Below are 20,625 nucleotides of genomic sequence, written 5' to 3' on the forward strand. Positions count from 1 at the left end.
CGGGAACACTCTCTCTCCAATCAGTCCAGATATCTTATGATCTTGAACACCTCTATCAAATAAATCTTTTCTCTTTTCGAAGCAGGGCATTTCCTAACTGGATATGAAATAGAAACTTTCCTGAAGATTCGTTCCAAAACTCTGTTTCCCTGGAGTAATATGTATCAGGTCATGTCAGTACAATGCACTCTGGTATCTAGTGGCTCCCTGTTCCCAAATGTGTTGACTTTAGCATTCTCATGAGCTGTTCATATCCGTCCTGTCTCACCCTCCCTGTCTCCATTAGCATCTCTGAGAATGACAACTTCCTTCAATTCCAGTCTCTTGCATATCCCTGACTTGTTTTTCTACATGACTAGTAGCTATGTCTTATACTCCTTACATTCTCTCTGTTGCTAATCAGTGCATCATTCTCTTGGTCAGTGTTAAAATCAACACAAAATAAGCATTCCAAACCAAATTTCTAAAGGCTGTATTTGTGTTTGTGTCTGCTTTTCTGACACAGTGCTTCAATGTGGTTTTACCCTGCTGTCTGGAGTATGCAAGACTGAAAGAAAAACAACTTGAATAGCTCTGACACTAATAGTCCAGCTTCTGAGTGCATTATCACTGCATTGGTGGCAGCAGTCTAAGCTGGCTCTCAGGCAAAGCAGGGGCATTGGCAGAGGAGTAGGGAAGGAATGTCAGTTGCTACTATCCTGAGACAGGACAGCTGGCTCATGTTCCAGGGCGCTGCTACCACTCCTCAGTGGTGGCACCTCCGCTAAGATCTGTGGGAGGACAGATTGCTGGGTTTCTGTGCCATCCTGCAATCTCGTTTGAACACTGGCATTCACAGCCAGGATGGCAGCAATCTGAGCTTCAACTGCTTCACTCAGACACTCGGTGAAAGCTGCTCGGGCTGCAATGGAAGCCAAGACGTTGGCCACCAGGCACTGGGTGGTGATTCGTTCAGAAGTGTTCATGGAACTGTCCCCCAGATTCAGACTGAAAGGTATCACCAAGCTCTGTACCAAGTGGTGTGTAGAGCTGGTGCCCAACCCCTCCATCTCCCTTTTTGATCAGATTTTCATAGACTTCTTCATACAATCAGCAGTGTACAACCCTTTTCAACGCGCTCTGCAGCGCAACTCATATATGACCTTGCTCACTGGCAAGCTGGTAGTTGCTACTATCCTAGCCCTTTTCCTGGTTGATGGTATCATACCCACAACCTGACCATGTGCAGATGCCAGCTATTTTTGTGCAGGGTCACATCTGAGCTTTTTGCCTCAGAGAGTAGTCAGGGTATGGAATGCTTTGCCTGCAACGGTAGTAGATTCACCAAGTTTAAGTGCATTTAAGTCATCATTGGACAGGCATATGGACGTACATGGAATAGTGTAGGTGGGATGGGCTTCAGATTGGTATGACAGGGCGGCGCAACATCGAGGGCTGAAGGGCCTGTACTACGCTGTAATGTTCTATGTTCTACCATCTCTTATTGCTCTTGCACCTATGCATGGCCAGGTTGCATACCTTGGGTATCTGAAAGGCTATGCTTGTGGTCAAGGGACTGTGGAAAGTAGAAATTCCTTGCTTAGACAACTTGCAACTTGTAAGTGGGCAGCATGCTGGCTCAGTGCTGCCTCACAACACCAGGGACCCAAGTTCGATTCCAGCCTCGGGTGACTGGATGTGTGGAGTTTGCATGTTCTTCCTGTGCCTGCATAGGTTTCCTCCCACAGTCCAAAGATGTCCAGGTTCGGGTGGATTGACAATGGGAAATGCAGGGTTATGGGGTGGACCTGGGTGGGATGCTCTTCAGAAGGCCAGTGTGGGCCGAATGGCTTACTTCCTCACTCAAGGGATTCTACGATTTAGGTCAGAAGAGAGTGTGGGATTAGGGTCAAGTGCAAAGGAGGATTGGATTTGTCACACTGCTACATGACTGTAATTTGAAGATATAGATTTTTTAAAAAGTGGTTGGAACTGTTGCAGCTGGAATTGAGACAAGGCAAATGGCCAAGTCACTTTGAAATGGTGAGAAACAAAACACCAAGCCCTGAGCAGCTGTACAAAAACAGCAGCTTCCTACAATCCAAACCCCCATCATCAAAACCTACCATGGACTGAGGAAGAGATGAAGTGGGACAATACGCACCACTTCAGGTATTAGACATTAACACCATAGCTACTGGAGCTAAACCCATCCAGAGGAATCTTTTGGAAATACAAGGGGCATTCCAAAAGAGATTCTGGAGATTACTTGAAGCAAAGCTATATTCTCTATCTCCTTTTTTCTCTCATGGAAGCTGACCTGGTTCCACATAAACAACAAAAGGAGAAGTATCAGGGAGCTGAGAACTTTAAAATAAATGGAATCTTCACTACTGCTGACTGCACTCAAGTAACCAACTAATCTACCCTGATCTCAGGTTCAGAGCTTACCCTTTAACAACCACTACCTTCCTTTATATTTGAAGATGTTTGACGGACTGGGTGATTTGGACGTTGCAATGTTTGAAGTTTATGTCTGTGAGGACCCAGGTTCCTGTATGAAGACTTTATACCCAATATCACGTCTTTATTGTTTTCTCAGGGTTAGCAGGTAATAAACATTACTCTTCCTTTCACTCAAGCTCACCTTCTGATTGGCCTATTACTGTCTACTGACATTGGAGAAAGATATAGTCTTGTGTTTAAAAAGAACTTAAACCTTTGCTGTGACCAATCGATTAGAATGAGAAACGAGCAGTGGATTTATCATTTCTAACCTGCTTGTGGTGAAACGTGGGGCACAGGGACCTTCAATGGACTCAGCTGTGATCTTTGGATTATAGTAGACACCACCTCCTCCAGGTCAGAGCATGAAAGTGACTGCTTTCCTGGTGAATTCCCACTTCCTTTGGTAGTCGGTAAGTTGGCTGGATGGCAGGACTGAAATGCAGAATGACACCAACAGTGTGGGTTCAATTCCTGCACCTGCTGAGGTGACCATGAAGGATTCTCCTTCTCAACCTTTCCCCGTGTCTGAGACGTGGTGACCCTCATGTTAAACCACCACCAGTCATCTCTCTCTCTCTAACGAGAGAACAGCCCTATGATGTGGCAAGACGATGCAAGTTCCACTTTTACCTTTCTTCACTGATGTCTAAACTTTTCCCAATTTCTCGGCCTACCATCAAATCCAACAGCGTCATATGTCTTCTCTTTCAATCCTCGACCCTAACTTGCTGAGTTAGCCAAGGATTTTGGATTGAGGGGCCAAAAAGTAGCCTAATTCTGCTTCGAATGTGAGGTGATGCATTTTGGAAGGTCATGTACAGGTTGAAATTATACAGTGAATGGCAGAACCCTTTGGAGTATTGATATGCAGAGGGATCTGGGTGTGGAGGTCACTGAAGGTGGCAGTCTTGGTAGATAAGGGAGCAAAAAAGGCCTATGGCGTGCTTGCCTTCAGTGGAAGGGACATTGAGTATAAGGATAGACAAGTTATGCTGCAGGTTTATAGAATTTTATCCTTAGGCTGCACTTGGAATATTGTGTACGGATCTGGTCACCATCCTACCAGAAGGATGGGGATGCTTTGGAGAAGGTACAGAAAAGGTTTACCAGGATGTTGCCTGGTCTGGGGGATTTTAGCGATGAAGAAAGGTTGGACAGACTGGGTTTATGTTCACTGGAACACAGGAGGTTGAGGGGCGACCTGATAGAAGTTTATAAGATTGTGAATGGCCTGGATAGAGTGGGAAGTAGGAGGCTTTTTCCCAGGGTGGAGGGGTCAGTTACGAGGGAACACGGGTTCAGGGTGCGAGGGGGCAAGTTTTAAAAGAGATGTGTGACGCAGGTTTTTCACACACAGGGTGGTGACAAAGGGTGGAACGTGCTGCCAGAGGATGTAGTGGAAGCAGGCATAATAGCAGCATTCAAGAAGCACCTGGATGAATACAGGAATAGGAAGGAATAAAGGCTTACGGATCCTGTAAGGGAATACAGTTTTAGTGTGGAAGGGCAAAATGTGGGGGCACAGGCTTGAAGGGCCAAAGGCCTGTTCCTGTGCTGTATTGTTAAGTATTCATTCCGATGTGCTTGTGTCAACCTCAGAAACCCCAGACCAACAAGCCAGTCTCTTAAACCCCACTGCCCTGTACCTGCCCCTTATAGCCCAGCCCCTGCAGCTGAACCACTGAACCCCCTATAGAATCCTTACAGTGTGGACACAGGCCTTTGGCCCAATCAGTCCACGCTGACCCTCTGAACAGCATCCCTCCCAGACTCACCCCTCTACCTTCTCCTTATAACCCTGTATTTCCCATGGCTAATCACATCCTTGGACACTATGGGGCAAATCAGCATTGCCAATCTACCCTAACTGCATATCTTTGGACTGTGGGAGGAAATTCACACAGACACAGGGAGAACGTGCAAAATCCTTGACAACTTTTAGAGGTGTGCCATCGAGAGCATTCTGTCTGGGTGTATCACTACCTGGTATGGCAAACTGCACCATTCAAGATCAGAGACAGTTACAGAGAGTGGTGAACGCGGCCCGGACAATCACAAAGGCCAACCTCCCATCTACAGAATCCATCTACCAGGCCCGCTGTCAAGGAAAGGCTGCCAGCATTCTCAAAGATCCATCCCACCCTGGCAATGCTTTTCTACAATCTCTACCATCGGGCAAAACCCTGAACATACGCACCAGCCGGTTTCGAAACAGTTTCTACCCTGCTGTTAGAATACTAATGGACTCTCAAACTCTTAACATTCGCCTGTATCTGTGTTTTTGTTTTTGTCGCTGTTTACCTATTATTTACTATCTGTGTTACTTAACTCTGTGATCTGCCTGTATTGCTCACAAGCTTTTCACTGTGCCTCGGTACACGTAACAATAAATTCAATTCAATTCCACACAGACACCAGAGGCTGGAGTCCTACCCAGCTCCCTGTTTCTAGGAGCCATTATGCTGCTGTGATGGTGTGGAATGTGGGCAGTGACCATGTATGTGGTGTCTTGGGGGTGGGGATGGTTATCGAGGGGAATTCCCAGGGTCGGTGCTCTCCAAGTCTGCCTTAGAGAGTCTGCAGCACCGAGCATGCGTGAGTCCGGACCCCTGTCTGCAGTTAAAGACGGAGAAAGAGAAAGAGAAGTTAATGAGAAAGCAGAGAGAGAGGTGAAAGAGAGAGAGAGAGAGGGGAGTGAATGAGAGAGAGAGAAAGTGTGTTTGTGTGTGCGAGAGAAGTTAATGAGAAAGGAGAGAGAGAGAGAGGTGAAAGAGAGAGAGAGAGAGAGAGGGGAGTGAATGAGAGAGAAAGTGTGTTTGTGTGTGCGAGAGAAGTTAATGAGAAAGGAGAGAGAGAGAGAGAAGTTAATGAGAAAGGAGAGAATTGAATAAGAAAGAGAGAAAATGTGTTTGTGAGAGAGACAGAGTGGGAGTGAATGAGAGACAGAGTATGTGTGTGTGAGAGAGAGAGAGGGAAAGGAGTGAGTCAGCCAGAGAGGGAAAGTGGGGAGGGAGAGAGAGAGAGGGAGAAGGCGGAGAGAGAGGGAGAAGGCAGAGAGAGAGAGAGAGAGCCGATGGAGATGTGGTTCCTGTTGGCTGTTCTCCTGGTGGCTGCGGCACTGTCACTTGGGAAAGTTCTGCTGGGCAGGATCCGCAGGTAGGATCTCCCTGTCCCTGTCTCCGTCTGTTCATCCCCACACGGGATACTCAGCTGAAGCTCAAAGACCAGTTGGTGTAAAGTTAAAGAGAGGAACCAGATTGTTTTTTTTCCCCCCCAGTTCAGCCTGAAGCATTAGCGTTTACCCACCTCCGCAGTGTAAAACATTGTTGCTGCTGTTTACCGGCCCCTGACTGAACTTCACTTGGTCTGCATCTACAAAGGCTCCGTTTCTTTCACAGCTGAGTGCACTTTTGTTTCAGAAAGTTCAAATCGGACACTTATTGTTAACTTCCTGTTCCTGTTTAAATTACCTGTTGGTGGGATCCCATCGAGTGAGCACCACTTTTCTAGCACCACTCTAATCTAGACTCGAGTGGGTGAATCCCACTCTGGAGTTTGTAAGGGGGTGGGAGAGGTGTTTCAGAACGGACCCATCAATCCCTCCCAGACAAATCTGCCCCAGCCTTCATACCAACTAGCAGAGGCAGGAGGTGACTCTGCTTCCCAGAGTAAATTACAAACCCTTTAGCAAACATTTGCTTTCTAACTCCACTGATTCAGTTCCAGGGAGTGTAGTGAACACTGGAGCTTATTGTCCTGCACTTTATTGCTGAAATCCAGAGTTATTTCTGAGCTGAAACTTTTTCCTGTTTGTTTAAAAAGGCTATGAGCAGTCAGCTGGTTTTGGATGTAAGTTACTGTAGATGCTGGGATCTGTGCTGAAAACCCCATGTGCTGGAGATCACGGTGGGTCATGGAGACAGAGAAAGCTCTCTCTCTCTCCATCGATGCTGCCTGATCCGTTGTGATCTCCAGCATTTCTTGTTATCAACTCGTTTCAGATTCCTGGGTCTGAATTCAACCACTTTTTCTCAAAGCTATGTGTGTTTTGAAATGGACTGGTTAATTTTGGAAAGGATGCCAATTCAGGGTAAATGGAATATGGGCGGGTGTATGTATCCCGTTGTGTTTTTGTTGTCACAGGTTGGAAATTAGGGCAAAACAAAAATCCTGGAGCCTATCATTAGAAACCTAAAAATCACCCATTCATAGTTGGTCATCATCATCCAAATCAGTAACTCCTTTTCTCTGCTTTCTGACCTGTTTTGTTCCCCTAGCCTTCGTCCCTCTCATCTCGATACATTCCAAAAAAAGGTTTGCTCAGTTTTTTCAGAACTTGAAATGCTGTGATTAAAGATAAACTAAAAATTGCATTAAAACATGTCCCAACTGTTTTATTTTGTCATGAAGGATAATTGACTACTACCCTCCACTAATAGTTATGAAGGTCAAAGGTAAAGTCTCCATAGTTGGTAAAGTTAGGTTTGCAGTCTGTTTTAACTGTTGGACTGGTAATTTAAAGTAAATTTTCGATATAATGTTGTGATTTATCTCTGTGGTACAATATTATATGTAGATAATGATATCATTACTACCCACACCATAAGAATGAAAGCAGAAAAGCGACAGAGTTCAGAGGTGCTTTACTTGATGTGTGCTAGCTTTGTTTAATGTTTGATGTTATTGCAGTAAGAGGTTAAAACGCAGGAATGATGATCCTTACTGAGGTATTTGTGCATACGGAAGGAAGTACTTTACTCTTGGCAGAACATTACTGTTTCTGCTCTCTCTGTTTTCAAGCTGTCTTCTATAATGTTCATTGATTACAAAGAATGTGAGCTGCATTATAACTGGGTCTGTGATGACAGCTAAATATCCCCTACCTTCAGGTTCCTTCTGGGCACCTTTCGTGATGCGTAATAGTGATATTTTCTGGTCCCTGATGTCACTCAGTATCCAGTATTAGTTGTTCAGATTGATTCACTCACTGCAAAATAGTTGAAGTGCAATGACAAGCTGTCCAGGAATACTTCTGTTAGGTTCCTGGCTTTTTACAACTGTGAAGGATCATGTCTGTAGGCAAGAAGAAAAATCATTACAAAAAAATGTAGATGGCAACAATGTCTAAAATCTCACTTTGCAGATAAAGTCAAATTATATGGGCTCTGGGTGTATTTTTATCTCCCAGTCAGAGAAACATTTTATTAGTGAGCATTGGTACCTTTGTACAGGTGTCCAGTAACATCCAGCTCAATTTGCAAGAAAAATCCTTCTACTGTTCTGCTTGCTTTTACTTCAACATCACTAGAGTTCAGTCAGCACATCTACGGCCTTCTCTTATTGACAACTCCTGACTGAACAAGTGTTTAGAATCTCTCTGACTACAGTTTGCTTGTAGTAACTTGTTGGTCTGAAAGTTAGACTCTGAGAATTGATGAGTTATTCTATTATGACTCATCCATTAGTGAGTTTTGAAAAAGTTCAATCTTTCACTGTAGTTCCCCAAACTTCAAAACACTCAAACTGGAACAAACCTAGAAGTAGACTTTTGGTTTCACATTGATTTACGTGATTCATTCATTACAGGGGAATCTTTTATTATCCAAACAAGATGGGCGGGCACTATTTTGTTCGGAAAATTGATTATTCGGTTAATTGATTCATTGCCTCTCCTCCTAGGGCTCAGAGTTTCTGAAGTTTACTTTTTCGCTGCTCTGCCTGCCTTACTCCCTCTCTCTCAGGGTTTGTTTCTGAGCAGACACACACGTGTGTAAGGGACCTGCAGCACTGCTGAAGCCTCCCGCACCACATTCCCCCAATCAGTTCAATCGGATTGGCACAGCGAGCACTTGCTAAGTCTGTGCCCCGTTCAGGAGACTAGACAACAGCACACCGCGCACAAGCCCCGCTCCCCTCCACTCCCACCATCTGTCCCATCCCTATCCACCCCCCCAACCCCATCCAACTCCACCCCAGATCCTCCCCAACCCACCATCAGCTCACTCCAAACTCCCCTCCCACCCCCACCACACCCCTGCTTCCTGACCGCTCCTGTAGCCCCAGCCCCCATGTCCCCCCCTGCCCCCGGGGCAGCTGGACTGGACACCAACAGTAAGCCTGCTGCTGCACTTGGGGGTTGAGTCTCACAATACCGCGTGTGCACACAGATACACAGCCACATACACAACTTCTTACTGCAAGTTCCACCTTTGTCCTGTGAAGGACAACGTTGGACAGATTATCTAGGGAAGGGGGGGGTTTAGGGTACACCCCTGTGTAGAACTCCAGGGAAAGCGTGGGGAGGGAGGGCGAGAGAGAGAGAGGGAGGGCAAATTGTTAATCATTTGGCGACGATGCCTGGGCTCCCATCGATGTCCAGGACTGTTCTCTGCAACATTTCAGTAAGCAGCATTCACTTTTAATTATTGTAAACAAAAGGCACGATCAGTGTTGGAAACACCTCCTTTGATTTAATATTTCTCTTGGAACCCTGAGATCATCTTTGGTTAATCTGAAATTTGGGTAAATGATATTCGGATAATGGAGGTTCCTCAGTAATTGGAAAATCGACCTGACATGATGCTTCCTCTTGTAACAGAGGAACACTAATATCATTAACAAGGGTTGGGATGCAATGCAGGATATGGAAAGGTGAGGTTTTGTGAATATACACACAATGGGAGGGGGAGATGATGGCCTGGTGGTATTATCACCAGACTATTAATCCAGAACCTCAACTAATGGGGACCTGAGTTCAAATTCTGCCACAGCAGATGGTGGAATTTGAATTCAGTTCAAGTTAAAAAAACATTTTGGATTAATGATGACCATGAGACCACTGAACATTGTCAGGAAAAACATCCCACCTGGCCCGCTAATGTCCTTCAGGAAAGGAAACGGCCATCCTCACCTTGTCAGACCTACATGTAACTCCAGACCCACAGCAATGGTTGACCCTCAGTTGCCCTATCAAATTGCTTAGCAAGACATGCAGTTGTATCAATCACTACAAGGTCTCAGCAAAGAAATAAAACTGGAGGGATCACCTGGCATCTACCTAAGCACCGGAAAAGACAACAGCAGATCAGCCCTATGACCCTTTCTCTCGGACTAGTCAAGAAACAGCCTGATACAGTCATACTCACGGAATCATAGCTTTCAGACAATGTCCCAGACACCACCATCGCCATCCCTGGATATGTCCTCACCTACTGGCAGGACAGACCCAGTAGAGATGGTGGCACAGCGGGCACTGTCAGGAGTGAGTTGCCCTGGGAATCCTCAACATCGACACAGGACCCCACGACGTCATGTTGTTTCAGCTTAAACATAGGCAAGGAAACGTCCTCCTGATCACTACGTACTGTCCTCCCTCAGCTGATGAATCGGTGCCCCTCAATGTTGAGCAACATTTGGAGGACGTACGGAGGGTGGCAAGAGAGTACTTTGGGTGGGGTACTTCAATGTCCACCACCAAGAGCAGCTTAACAGCAGCACTACTAATCAAGCTGGTCAGGTCCTAAAGGACATAGCGGCTAGTCTGGGACTACGGCAGGTGGTGAGGGAACTAACAAGGGAAAAAATATTCTTGACCACATCCCCACCAATCCTGATGAAGGGCTTTTGCCCGAAATGTCGATTTCGCTGCTCGTTGGATGCTGCCTGAACTGCTGTGCTCTTCCAGCACCACTAATCCAGTATTTGGTTTCCAGCATCTGCAGTCATTGTTTTTACCTCACTGCAGATGCATCTGTCCATGACAGTATCAGTAAGAGTGACAACTGCACAGTCTTCATGGAGACAAAGTGCCGCCTTCACATTGAGAATACCCTGCATCGTGTTGTGTGACACTATTACCGTGTTAAATGGGACAGACTTCAAACAGATCGAGCAACTCAAGGCTGGGAATCCATGAGGCGCTGTGGGCCATCAACAACAGCAGAACTGTACTCCAGCACAATCTGTAACCTCATGGCCTGGTATCCCCTACTCAACCATTACTTTCAAACCTGGGGTTCACTGGAGAGTGCAGGAGGGCATTCCAGGAGCAGCACCAGGCAGACCTGAAGGTGAGATGTCAACCTGGTGAAGCTACCAACATGCTAAACAGTATAAAGAGCAAGCGACAGACAGAGGTAAGCGATTCCCATAACCAACAGATCAGATCTAAGCTCTGCAGTCCTGCCACATCCAGTCATGAATGGTGGTGGGCAATTAAACAACTCACTGCAGCAGGAGGCTCCACAAATATCCCCATCCTCAATGATGGAGTGGCCCAGCACATCAGGGCAAAAGATAAGGCTGAAGCTTTTGCAACAACCTTCAGCCTGAAGTGCCAAGTCGATGATCCATCTCAGCCTCTTCCCGTGGTCCCCAGCGTTACAGATACCAGTCTTCAGCCAATTCGATTCACTCTGCGTGATATCAAGAAATGGTTGGAGGCTCTGGGTTCTCAAAGGCTATGGCTCCTGACAGCATTCTGGCAATAACAATGAGGTCTTCAAAACTCGCTGCTCCCTGAGCCAAGCTCTTCCAGCAGAGTTACAACACTGGCATCTACTCGACAATGTGGAAAATTCCCCAGGTATGTCCTGTACACAAATATCAGGACAAATCCAACCTGGCCAATTATCACCCCATCAGTCTACTCTCGATCGTCAGGAAGGTAACGGAAGGGATCATCAACAGTGCTATCAAACAGCATCTGCTCAGTGATGCCCAGTTTGGGTTCCACCAGGGTCACTCAGCTCCTGATCTCATTACAGCCTTGGTTCAAACATGGACAAAAGAGCTGAATTCCAGAGGGGATAGGAGAGGGACAGCTACATTTGACCAAGGAGCTCTGGCAAAACTGGAATGAATGGGTATCAGGGGACAAACTCTTTGGTGGTTTGGAGTCAGACCTGACACATGAGAAGATGGTTGTGATTGTTTGAGGTCAATCACCTCAGCTCCAGGACATCTCTGCAGGAGTCCCTCGGGGGAGTGTCCTAGGTGAAGCAGTCTTTGGCTGTTTCACCAATGACCTTTCCTCCATCGTAAGGTCAGAAGTGGGGATGTTTGCTGATGATTGTCCAGTATTCAGCACCATTCTGGACTCCTCAGAAACTGAACCATTCCATGTTCAAATGCAACAAGATCTGTTCATTGTCTAGGCTTGCGATGACAAGTGGCAAGTAATGTTTGTGCCACACAAATGCCAGGCAATGACCATCACCAATAAGAGACAATCTAATCAGTGCTCCTTAACATTCAATGGTGTTATCACCAAGTGATCCCCAACTGGACTCGCCACATAAACACAATGGTTCCAAGAGTAGGTCCGAGGCTAAGAATACTGTGGTGAATAACCCACTTCTTGAGAGCTCAAGCCTGCCCATTATCTACAAGGCACAAATCAGGAGTATGTTGGAATACTCCTCCTTTGCAGCCCAAATGCTGGTTTGACACCATCCAGGGCAAAGCCCGCTTGAATGGCACCATATCTACATACACCCACTCCCTCCACAACCGACACTCAGTACACACTACTGCTACTATCTACAAGATGCACTGCAGAAATTCACCAAAATCCTTAGACAGCAACTTCCAAACCCACACTCACTTCCATCCAGAAAGACAAAGGAACACCGCGCCCGTAAGTTCCCCTCCAAGCCACTCACCATCCCAGCTTGGAAATATAACACTATTCCTGGAAATCCCTCCCGAAGGACCGTGTGGGTCTACAGTCAGCACATGGGCTGCAGTGGGTCATAAAGGCAGTCACTACCTCCTGCTCAAGGGCAACGAGCGATGCGCATGATTGGTGACCCAGTCAGTGATGCCCATGATTCATGAATGAATCAATAAATGTGTTGCTTTGGCCAAGAGATTTGTGAACTTTGTTCCCTTGAAGTCATTATGCAAATTTATGTTATTGTGACAAGTAACAAGATGAAATAAAAATCCAGTTTTGAACTTGGTAAGTGCCAGTTGTTTGGAAAAAGTGAATTCCTGAGGTTACACAAGGATGGTGTATGCTGGATGATCTTGGGAGAAGATTTCATTCACCTGGGTCTAGAGTTTCTTACCATGTCTCATTGATATATACCCCTCCATGTCTGACTTCCACACATCTGAAGGGTAATGTATTTGTCAACTTGGGCAAACTGGTCACCAGGCCGATGCTTAATCCTCTCGTGAACTGGTAAAGTGGAAACACTTACCATTAGAAATTTCTACTGCAGGCTGTGTCTTTTTACATGGCCTTGCAAGAGGTGGCCGGATAATTCATCCCATCCCAGATTTAAAGTCAGCTCTTGTCATAATGGAGTCCCAGCAGTTTTGCAGGTTACGGAACATAGAAGAACATCGAACATAGAACATTACAGCACAGTACAGGCCCTTTAGCTCTCAATGTTGCGCCAACCTGTGGAACCAATCTGAAGCCTATCTATCCTACACTATTCCATTTTTGTCCGTATGTCTATCCAATGACCATTTAAATACCCTTAAAGTTGGCGAGTCTACCACAGTTACAGGCAGTGCGTTCCATGCCCCTATGACTCTGAATAAAGAAACTACCTTTGATATCTGTCCTATGTCCATCACCCCTCAATTTAAAGCTATGTCCCCTCGTGCTAGCCATCGCCATCCAAGGAAAAAGACTTTCACTATCCACCCGATCTAACCCTCTGATTAACTTATATGTCTCAATTAAGTCACCTCTCAACCTTCTTCTCTCTAATGAAAACAGCCTCAAGTCTCTCAGCCTTTCCTTGTAAGACCTTCCCTCCATAGTAGGCAACATCCTCGTAAACCTCTTCTGAAACCTTTCCAATGTTTCCACATCCTTCCTATGGGATTGAGGATGGGTTAGCAGTTTGGATCAGAAATTGTCTAGTTGAAAGGAGACAGAAGATAGTGGTTGATGGGAAATGTTCATCCTGGAGTTCAGTTACTAGTGGTGTACTGCAAGGATCTGTTTTACAGCCACTGCTGTTTGTCATTTTTATAAATGACCTGGATGAGGGCGTAAAAGGGTGGGTTAGTAAATTTACAGATGACACTAAGGTCGGTGGAGTTGACCAGAACTGCACGCAATACTCCAAGTGTGGCTGCAACAGAGTTTTGTACAGCTGCAACATAACCTCATGGCTCCAAAACTCGATTCCTTTACTAATAAAAGCTAACAGACGGTATACTTCTTAACAGCCCTATCAACCTGGGTGGCAACTTTCAGGGATCTATGTACATGGACATCGAGATCTCTCTGCTCAACTCCACTACCAAGAATCTAACCATTAGCCCAGTACTCTGCATTCCTGTTACTCCTTCCAAAGTGAATCACTTCACACTTTTTCACATTAACCTCCATTTGACACCTCTCAGCCCAGCTCTGCAGCTTATCTGTGTCCCTCTGTAACCTACAACATCCTTTGCCACTATCCACAACTCCACCGACCTTAGTGCCATCTGTAAATTTACTAACCCATCCTTTTACACTCTCATCCAGGTCATTTATAAAAATGACAAACAGCAGTGGCTGTAAAACAGATCCTTGCAGTACACCACTAATAATTGAGCTCCAGGATGAACATTTCCCATCAACCACCACCTTCTGTCTTCTTTCAGCTAGCAATTTCTGATCCAAACTGCTAACCCATCCTCAATCCAATGACGCTGTATTTTGTGCAATAGCCTACCATAGGGAACCTTATCAAACACCTTACCGAAATCCATATACACCACATCAACCGCTACACCCTCATCTACCTGTTTGATCACTTCTCAAAGAACTCCATAAGGTTTGTGAGGCACGACCTACTCTTCACAAAACCATGTTGACAATCCCTAATCAACTTACTCCTCTCTAGATGATTATAAATCCTATCTCTTATAACCTTTTCTACTTTCACACTTTCCAGAATTACTAACACCACCTCCTTGTGAACTTCAATCCCGTCTAGTCTAGTAGCCTGTATCTCAGTATTCTCCTTGACAACATTGTCTTTTTAGCGCTTCTCCTATCTCTTCTGATTCCATGCACAACTTCCCACAACTGTCCTTGATCGGCCCTAATCTTACTCTTGTCATTCTTTTATCCCTTATATACCTATAGAAAGCTTTAGAGTTTTCCCTGATCCTATCTGCCAATGACTTCTCATGTCCCCTCCTCGCTCGTCTTAACTCTCTCTTTTGGTATTTCCTGACTACCTTGTAACTCTCAATCACCCTAACTGAGCCTTCATGTCTCACCCTAAGATAAACCTCCTTCCTCTTGACAAGAAATTCAACTTCTTTAATAAATCATGGCTCCTACGCTTGACCACTTCCTCTCTGTCTGACAGGTACACACTTATCAAGGACACACAGTAGCTGTTCCTTGAATAAGCTCCACATGTCTATTGTGCCCATCCCTTGCAGTTTCCTTCACCATCCTATGAATCCTAAATCTTGTCTAATCCCATTGTAATTGCCATTCCCCCAGCTATAACTCTTGCTTTGAGGTATATACCTATCCCTTTCCATCGCTAAAGTAAACATAACTGAATTGTGGTCACTATCATCAAAATGCTCACCTTCCTCCAAATCTAACATCTGGTCAGGTTCATTACCCAGTACCAAATCCAACGTGGCCTTGCCCCTTTGTTGGCCTGTCTACCTACTGTGTCAGGAAACCCTCCTGCCTGCATTGAACAAAAACTGATCCATCTAAAGCACTTGAACTATAGTATTCCCAGTCAATATTTGGGAAGTTAAAGTTTCCCATAACATCTACCCTGTTACTCTTGCTCCTATCCAGAATCGACTTTGCTATCCTTTCCTCTACATCTCTGGAACTATTTGGAGGCCTATAGAAAACTCCCACAGGGTGACCTCTCCTTTCCTGTTTCTAATCTCAGTCCACACTACCTCAATAGAGGAATCCTCAAACATCCATTCTGCCACCGTAATACTGTCCTTGACCAGCAGTGCCACACCTTCCCCCTCTTTTACCACCTTGCCTGTTCTTACTGAAACATCTAAATCTCGGAATGTGCAACAACCATTCCAGTCCCTGCTCTATCCATGTCTCCGAAATGGCCACAACATCGAAGTCCCAGGTACCAACCCATGCTGCAAGTTCACCCACCTTATTCCAGATGCTCGTGGCATTGTAGTACACACACTTCAAACCAACTTCTTGTGTGCCGGTGCCCTCTTATGACCCTGAAACCTTGTTTCGGACCTCGCTACTCTCAATCTCTGCTATATTCGAACTACAATTTAGGTTCTCATCCACCTGCTCAATTAGTTTCAACCCACCTGAAGAGCATTAGCGAATTCCCCACCCAGGATATTGGTACCCCTCTGGTTCAGGTGGAGACCATCCTGTTTGTAAAGGTCCCACCTACCTCAGAATGAGCCCCAATTGTCCAAGAATCCAAAACCCTCCCTCCTGCACGTGGCACGGGCAACAAACCAGAGATAACAATGTTATTTGTCCTAGCTCCCTGAATTTCTGCTTTAAATCCCCATCTCTCTTCCTACCTATGTCATTGTGCCTATGTGAACCATGTGATGCTGGAAAAACACAGCAGGCCAGGCAGCATCCGAGGAGCAGAAGAATCGACGTTTCGGGCATAAGCCCTTCTTTAGGAATTCCTGAAGAAGGGCTTATGCCCGAAACGTCGATTCTCCTGCTCCTCGGATGCTGCCTGGCCTGCTGTGTTTTTCCAGCATCACATTTTTCAACTCTGGTCTCCAGCATCTGCAGTCCTCACTTTTTCTTATGTGAACCATGACTTGTTTGGGATCTTGATGTGTTGAGCACACAGCTTGAAAATTTGGGCTCATAGACACAGACCAGGAGGTGCTTCTCAGTGTCCCTGTTCGGGGTGATAAATGGGGGCAAACAGCATCAATTTTCCCAAGCTATGTCTTTCAGTCCATACTTAGCCAAATGAATCTAACCCTGCATTAAGTTGGACCATTTTTAAATTACTGCAAGACAGAGTGATGATGTCAGAAAGTAACATCTCAGCTCAGACAATGCATTAGAGGTGTGAGGTTAGAGTCTGTCTGTATCCCAACTTTGAATCAGACTGGTTCTATTTATAGGAATGTATAAAATGTCACATGGGCTGACTGCCTGTAGATTGTTTTCTGAACAAAATAGAATGTTTCTGTAAACACAATTCTGCAAATGCATAGACTTATTTGTGTGTGTGTGAGTGAGAGAGAGGAGAGTGCATGGGAGAGAGTACACACAAGTGTAAAAGTCTGTGAGAGGGTCACTGTGTGTATGAGAGAGGGTGTATGTGAGTGTGACTGTGTGAGTGAGTGTGACTGTGTGTGAGTTTGAGTGTGTGTGTGAGAGTGTATAGTTGGTGGGGTCACCTGTAATGGAACACAAACCCAATATCCCAGTTGAGGCTGTCTGCATTGGTACTGAACCTGACTATCAACCAGTGAAATGGAACTCATGTTGCAGAAATCCTCCTGAGGAAATTGTATGTTCATTTTATTCCAACCAAAAGATTACCACAAATGGTACGCAGGGGGCTAACACCTTCAACATATTGTCTAGCTATCACCATTGTTAACAGCTAACCCGAGAACGCAACTTTAAAAAAAGGGTTTTGTGATTTACACATGAAAAAAGTGAAACCATCACTGTATTCTAACAGATGAAAGGCTTAACAGACAATCAATTCTTCAATGTATAATTTCAGTTACATCACACTGCAAATTTTTGCTATAAATTCTGTGTTACGATCGAGCCCTCCACAATCACCTGATGAAGGAGTGATGCTCCGAAAGCTAGTGTGCTTCCAATTAAACCAGTTGGATATAACCTGGTGTTTTAACAAAAGGTACCACCACATCATTGGAAAAACCACAACAGTTGTGCTGAATCATGCAAGATTAGTGGGTGGCACGGTGGCACAGCTGCCTCACAGCGCCAGAGACCCGGGTTCAATTCCCGCCTCAGGCGACTGACTGTGTGGAGTTTGCACGTTCTCCCCGTGTCTGCGTGGGTTTCCTCTGGGTGCTCTGGTTTCCTCCCACAGTCCAAAGATGTGCGGGTCAGGTGAATTGGCCATGCTAAATTGCCCGTAGTGTTAGGTAAGGGGTAGATGTAGGGGTATGGGTGGGTCGCGCTTCGGCGGGGCGGTGTGGACTTGTTGGGCCGAAGGGCCTGTTTCCACACTGTAAGTAATCTAATCTAATCTGCCGATAGAAACTCATGTTAAATTACCTGTGAAAATCATTTGTGAAATGCTCACTGTAATAGCATTGAATTGTAATTTCTTTCCTGTGAACATCCTTGATTTGCTTTGTTGTAATCAGCATCGTTTGGTGTCTCACATATTTGTATTTCATAACAGGTATTAACAAAAAGACAAATTGAAGTAAGAAACTTTCTATGATATCGAGTTTCCAATTGGGTGACTTATTGCTCGTGGTAATTTGAGATCCTGTTTTGCAGGAATTTCTTTTTTCATGGTTGAGCAGGAACTGCAGCCTGTTACTGTCAGGATGTTGTATTAAGAGTTTTTAATACTTACTAATCTGGTTCCAAAAGAGTGGAAAGAGAAAACTGCGAGATTGCAATTTTGTTTTGATTGCTAGGGTGGCAACAAGACTAGTGCAATGAAGGAACAAATTACTGCAGGGCAATAAATTCAATTCAATCTGTACTGAAAACAACTAATGTTGGAGATCATAGCGGGTCAGGCAGCATTCATGGAGAGAGAGCAAACTAACGTTTCGAGTCTAAATGAAGTGACTGACATGAAGTGTCGAGGGGGCAGCATTGTTGCAATAGTGATGGTGGGGGAGGGGGATGTTTAGAGTGCTGGGGAGAAAGGGTGTTGATAGTTAAGGTTCTTTCTCCCCCAGCACTCCCAATACTCCATCCCCTACTACATAAGTGCTGCCCCCTCCACACTTCAAGTCAACTCTGATGAAGAGACATCTAGACTCGAAACGTTAGCTCACTCTCTCTCCAAGGATGCTGCCTGACACGTGGTGATCTTCAGCATTTGTTCTTGTCAGTAGTGGTGCAATGAATCGGCTTTAATTCCAGTAAGCTTTCCTAACAACACCAACAGTCAGACAGAGAGTAAGGAAGGAGATTCCACCTCAGCCAGGAAACTTGTCAGTGTTCTATCCTGCGAGACGTTTTGAATGGTAAATGCATTTTGATGAGTCTCCCAGGCCTCTGTGAACACTAGAGTATTTTGCCCAGTACAAACACCTGGTTAATTCATTCATCCATCCTTCCCTCGCTCATTGTGTGCTGATATTTCATCCTCACCCCCTTCCCAGTTTCAGACAGTGTTGCTTTGTCCTTGCCTTTCCTCAGGGACATGGTGAAGAGGCAGATCAGAGGGACAGACAAAGCCATGCTGTTGGCATTATACTGGAGCACATTGTAGCTAGCTGAGGTGAAAAGGCTCCTGGATATTAAGACTGTTCAATGAGGTGTGCATTAAGATAGCAAACATTTGTAGATACTTCCCTTACAACCGGTAGACTTGAGCTTTGCTTCAGCAGAGACTCTTGAGGGTTAATTTTAGCGTCCTCTGAGTGGCAAGGGTTAAAATTAGGGAAATATTTCAATTCTTTGGTTCCAGAACCATCTAAATACTCACTTCAGGCGGGTAACAGACTTAAGTATGCAAAAATCAAAGCCCTGCGATGCAGTTGGGAATCCAACAATATTGTATATGAACGACCAATTGCAGGGTCAGAGCCATGAGTGAAATCTAATGAAAACATAATCATGACAGCATAACTCTTAAATTTTCGAGTAAGCAGGTTTGTTTTAGTGTGCACATGCTAAATAATGTTTTAAATAAAACCTTTTAAATAACTATTTTCTTGAGGTGCTCCCACACACAATGCCTGCAATGAGTTAAGCTTAGAAAAGCAACAATACAACATTTAAAAAGAATTTGGCTTTGATGTCAGACATTTGTACTCCATAGAAACAAATGGTTTGTTTTTAAACTTTTCAGCTGTGCAGTGCTTTCATAGATACGAGATATCTCAAAGCCGGCAAAGTCAATTTTTGGTGATCCAAGAGGAAGTTGAGAGAGTTGAACAATTCCACAAGGATTTGAATATTAGCCTTTCTCTTCGTGCTGTTGTAATGGGAAAAACATGCAGCAACTCATTTGTAAACAGCAAGCCTTCGTAAACAGAAACGTGATATTGCAAATAGTCTCTTTGTATGTTGATTGAGAAATAAATATTGGCCAAGTGACAATGAGTAAATCCTCTGTTCTTCTTCAAAATTCTGCCAGAGAAACTCTTACTCTCTAAGAGGACAGATGGGACCCTTAGTTTTGTGTCTCATCTGAAATGTAGTCTCTCCAATAGTGCAATACTCACTCACCATTCAACTGGAATGTCAACATTGGAATTCCCGGAGTGGGACATGACCATACTATCTTGTGAGTCCGTGATAAGAGAGAGGTATAAATTGTGCTACAACTGCAGGTTTGTAGATATACCCAATAATGTGTTGGAGGGTGAGACAGCGGAGGTAGGGAATTTAGATTTCACAATTGTGACTGGACCTCTCATATGTCAGAGTTGACCTTTCTCTGCACCTTCTCTGTAACTGTAACACAATAGAGGTGATGGGCTAATGGGGAAGTGTTGGCCTAATGGTATTATTGCTAGACTAGTAATTTGGAGACTCAGGCAATGTTCTGTGGATCTGGGTTTGAATCCCAGCAGATGATGGAATTCAGTAAAAATCTGGAATTAAAAGTCTAATTATGACCATGAAGTGGAGATATTGGGGTGGATGAAGTCACATGACAACAGGTTATAGTCCAAAAGGTTTGTTTGAAATCACAAGCTTTCAGAGCGCTGTTTCTTCATCAGGTGAAGTGATGACCATGAAATTATTGTTGATTGTCAGGAAAAGCTCATCTGGGTCACTAATGTCCTTTAAGGAAGGAATCTGCCATCCTTACCTGGTCTGGCCTACATGTAACTCCAGACCCACAGCAATGTGGTTGACTTTTAACTGCCCTCTGGGTAATTAGGGATGGGCAAGAAATGCTGACCTAGCCAGTGATGCTCACATCCTGTGATTGAATTTTTAAAAAATTCTGCACTCTGTTGTATTACCCTGACTTTACAGATGCCCGCATG

The 20,625-nt window shown here is 44.8% G+C and overlaps 1 protein-coding gene across 3 annotated transcripts in view; it reads left to right on the top strand.

Moving 5' to 3' along the window:
• Positions 1-5,088: 5,088 nt before the first annotated feature.
• The window catches only part of cyp7b1 (cytochrome P450, family 7, subfamily B, polypeptide 1), a 209,269-nt gene continuing 193,732 nt past the window's right edge, over positions 5,089-20,625 (top strand). For 2 of the 3 annotated variants that reach the window (XM_072571534.1, XM_072571536.1), the window contains exon 1: positions 5,089-5,643. In XM_072571534.1, coding sequence (XP_072427635.1) covers positions 5,423-5,643 — 221 coding nt within the window. In that variant the 5' untranslated portion in view covers positions 5,089-5,422. The remainder of the gene's footprint in view (positions 5,644-20,625) is intronic. The other variant, XM_072571535.1, reaches the window with a different exon arrangement.

The sequence above is a fragment of the Chiloscyllium punctatum genome, chromosome 5, assembly GCF_047496795.1.
Source record: "Chiloscyllium punctatum isolate Juve2018m chromosome 5, sChiPun1.3, whole genome shotgun sequence".
Lineage (NCBI taxonomy): Eukaryota > Metazoa > Chordata > Chondrichthyes > Orectolobiformes > Hemiscylliidae > Chiloscyllium > Chiloscyllium punctatum.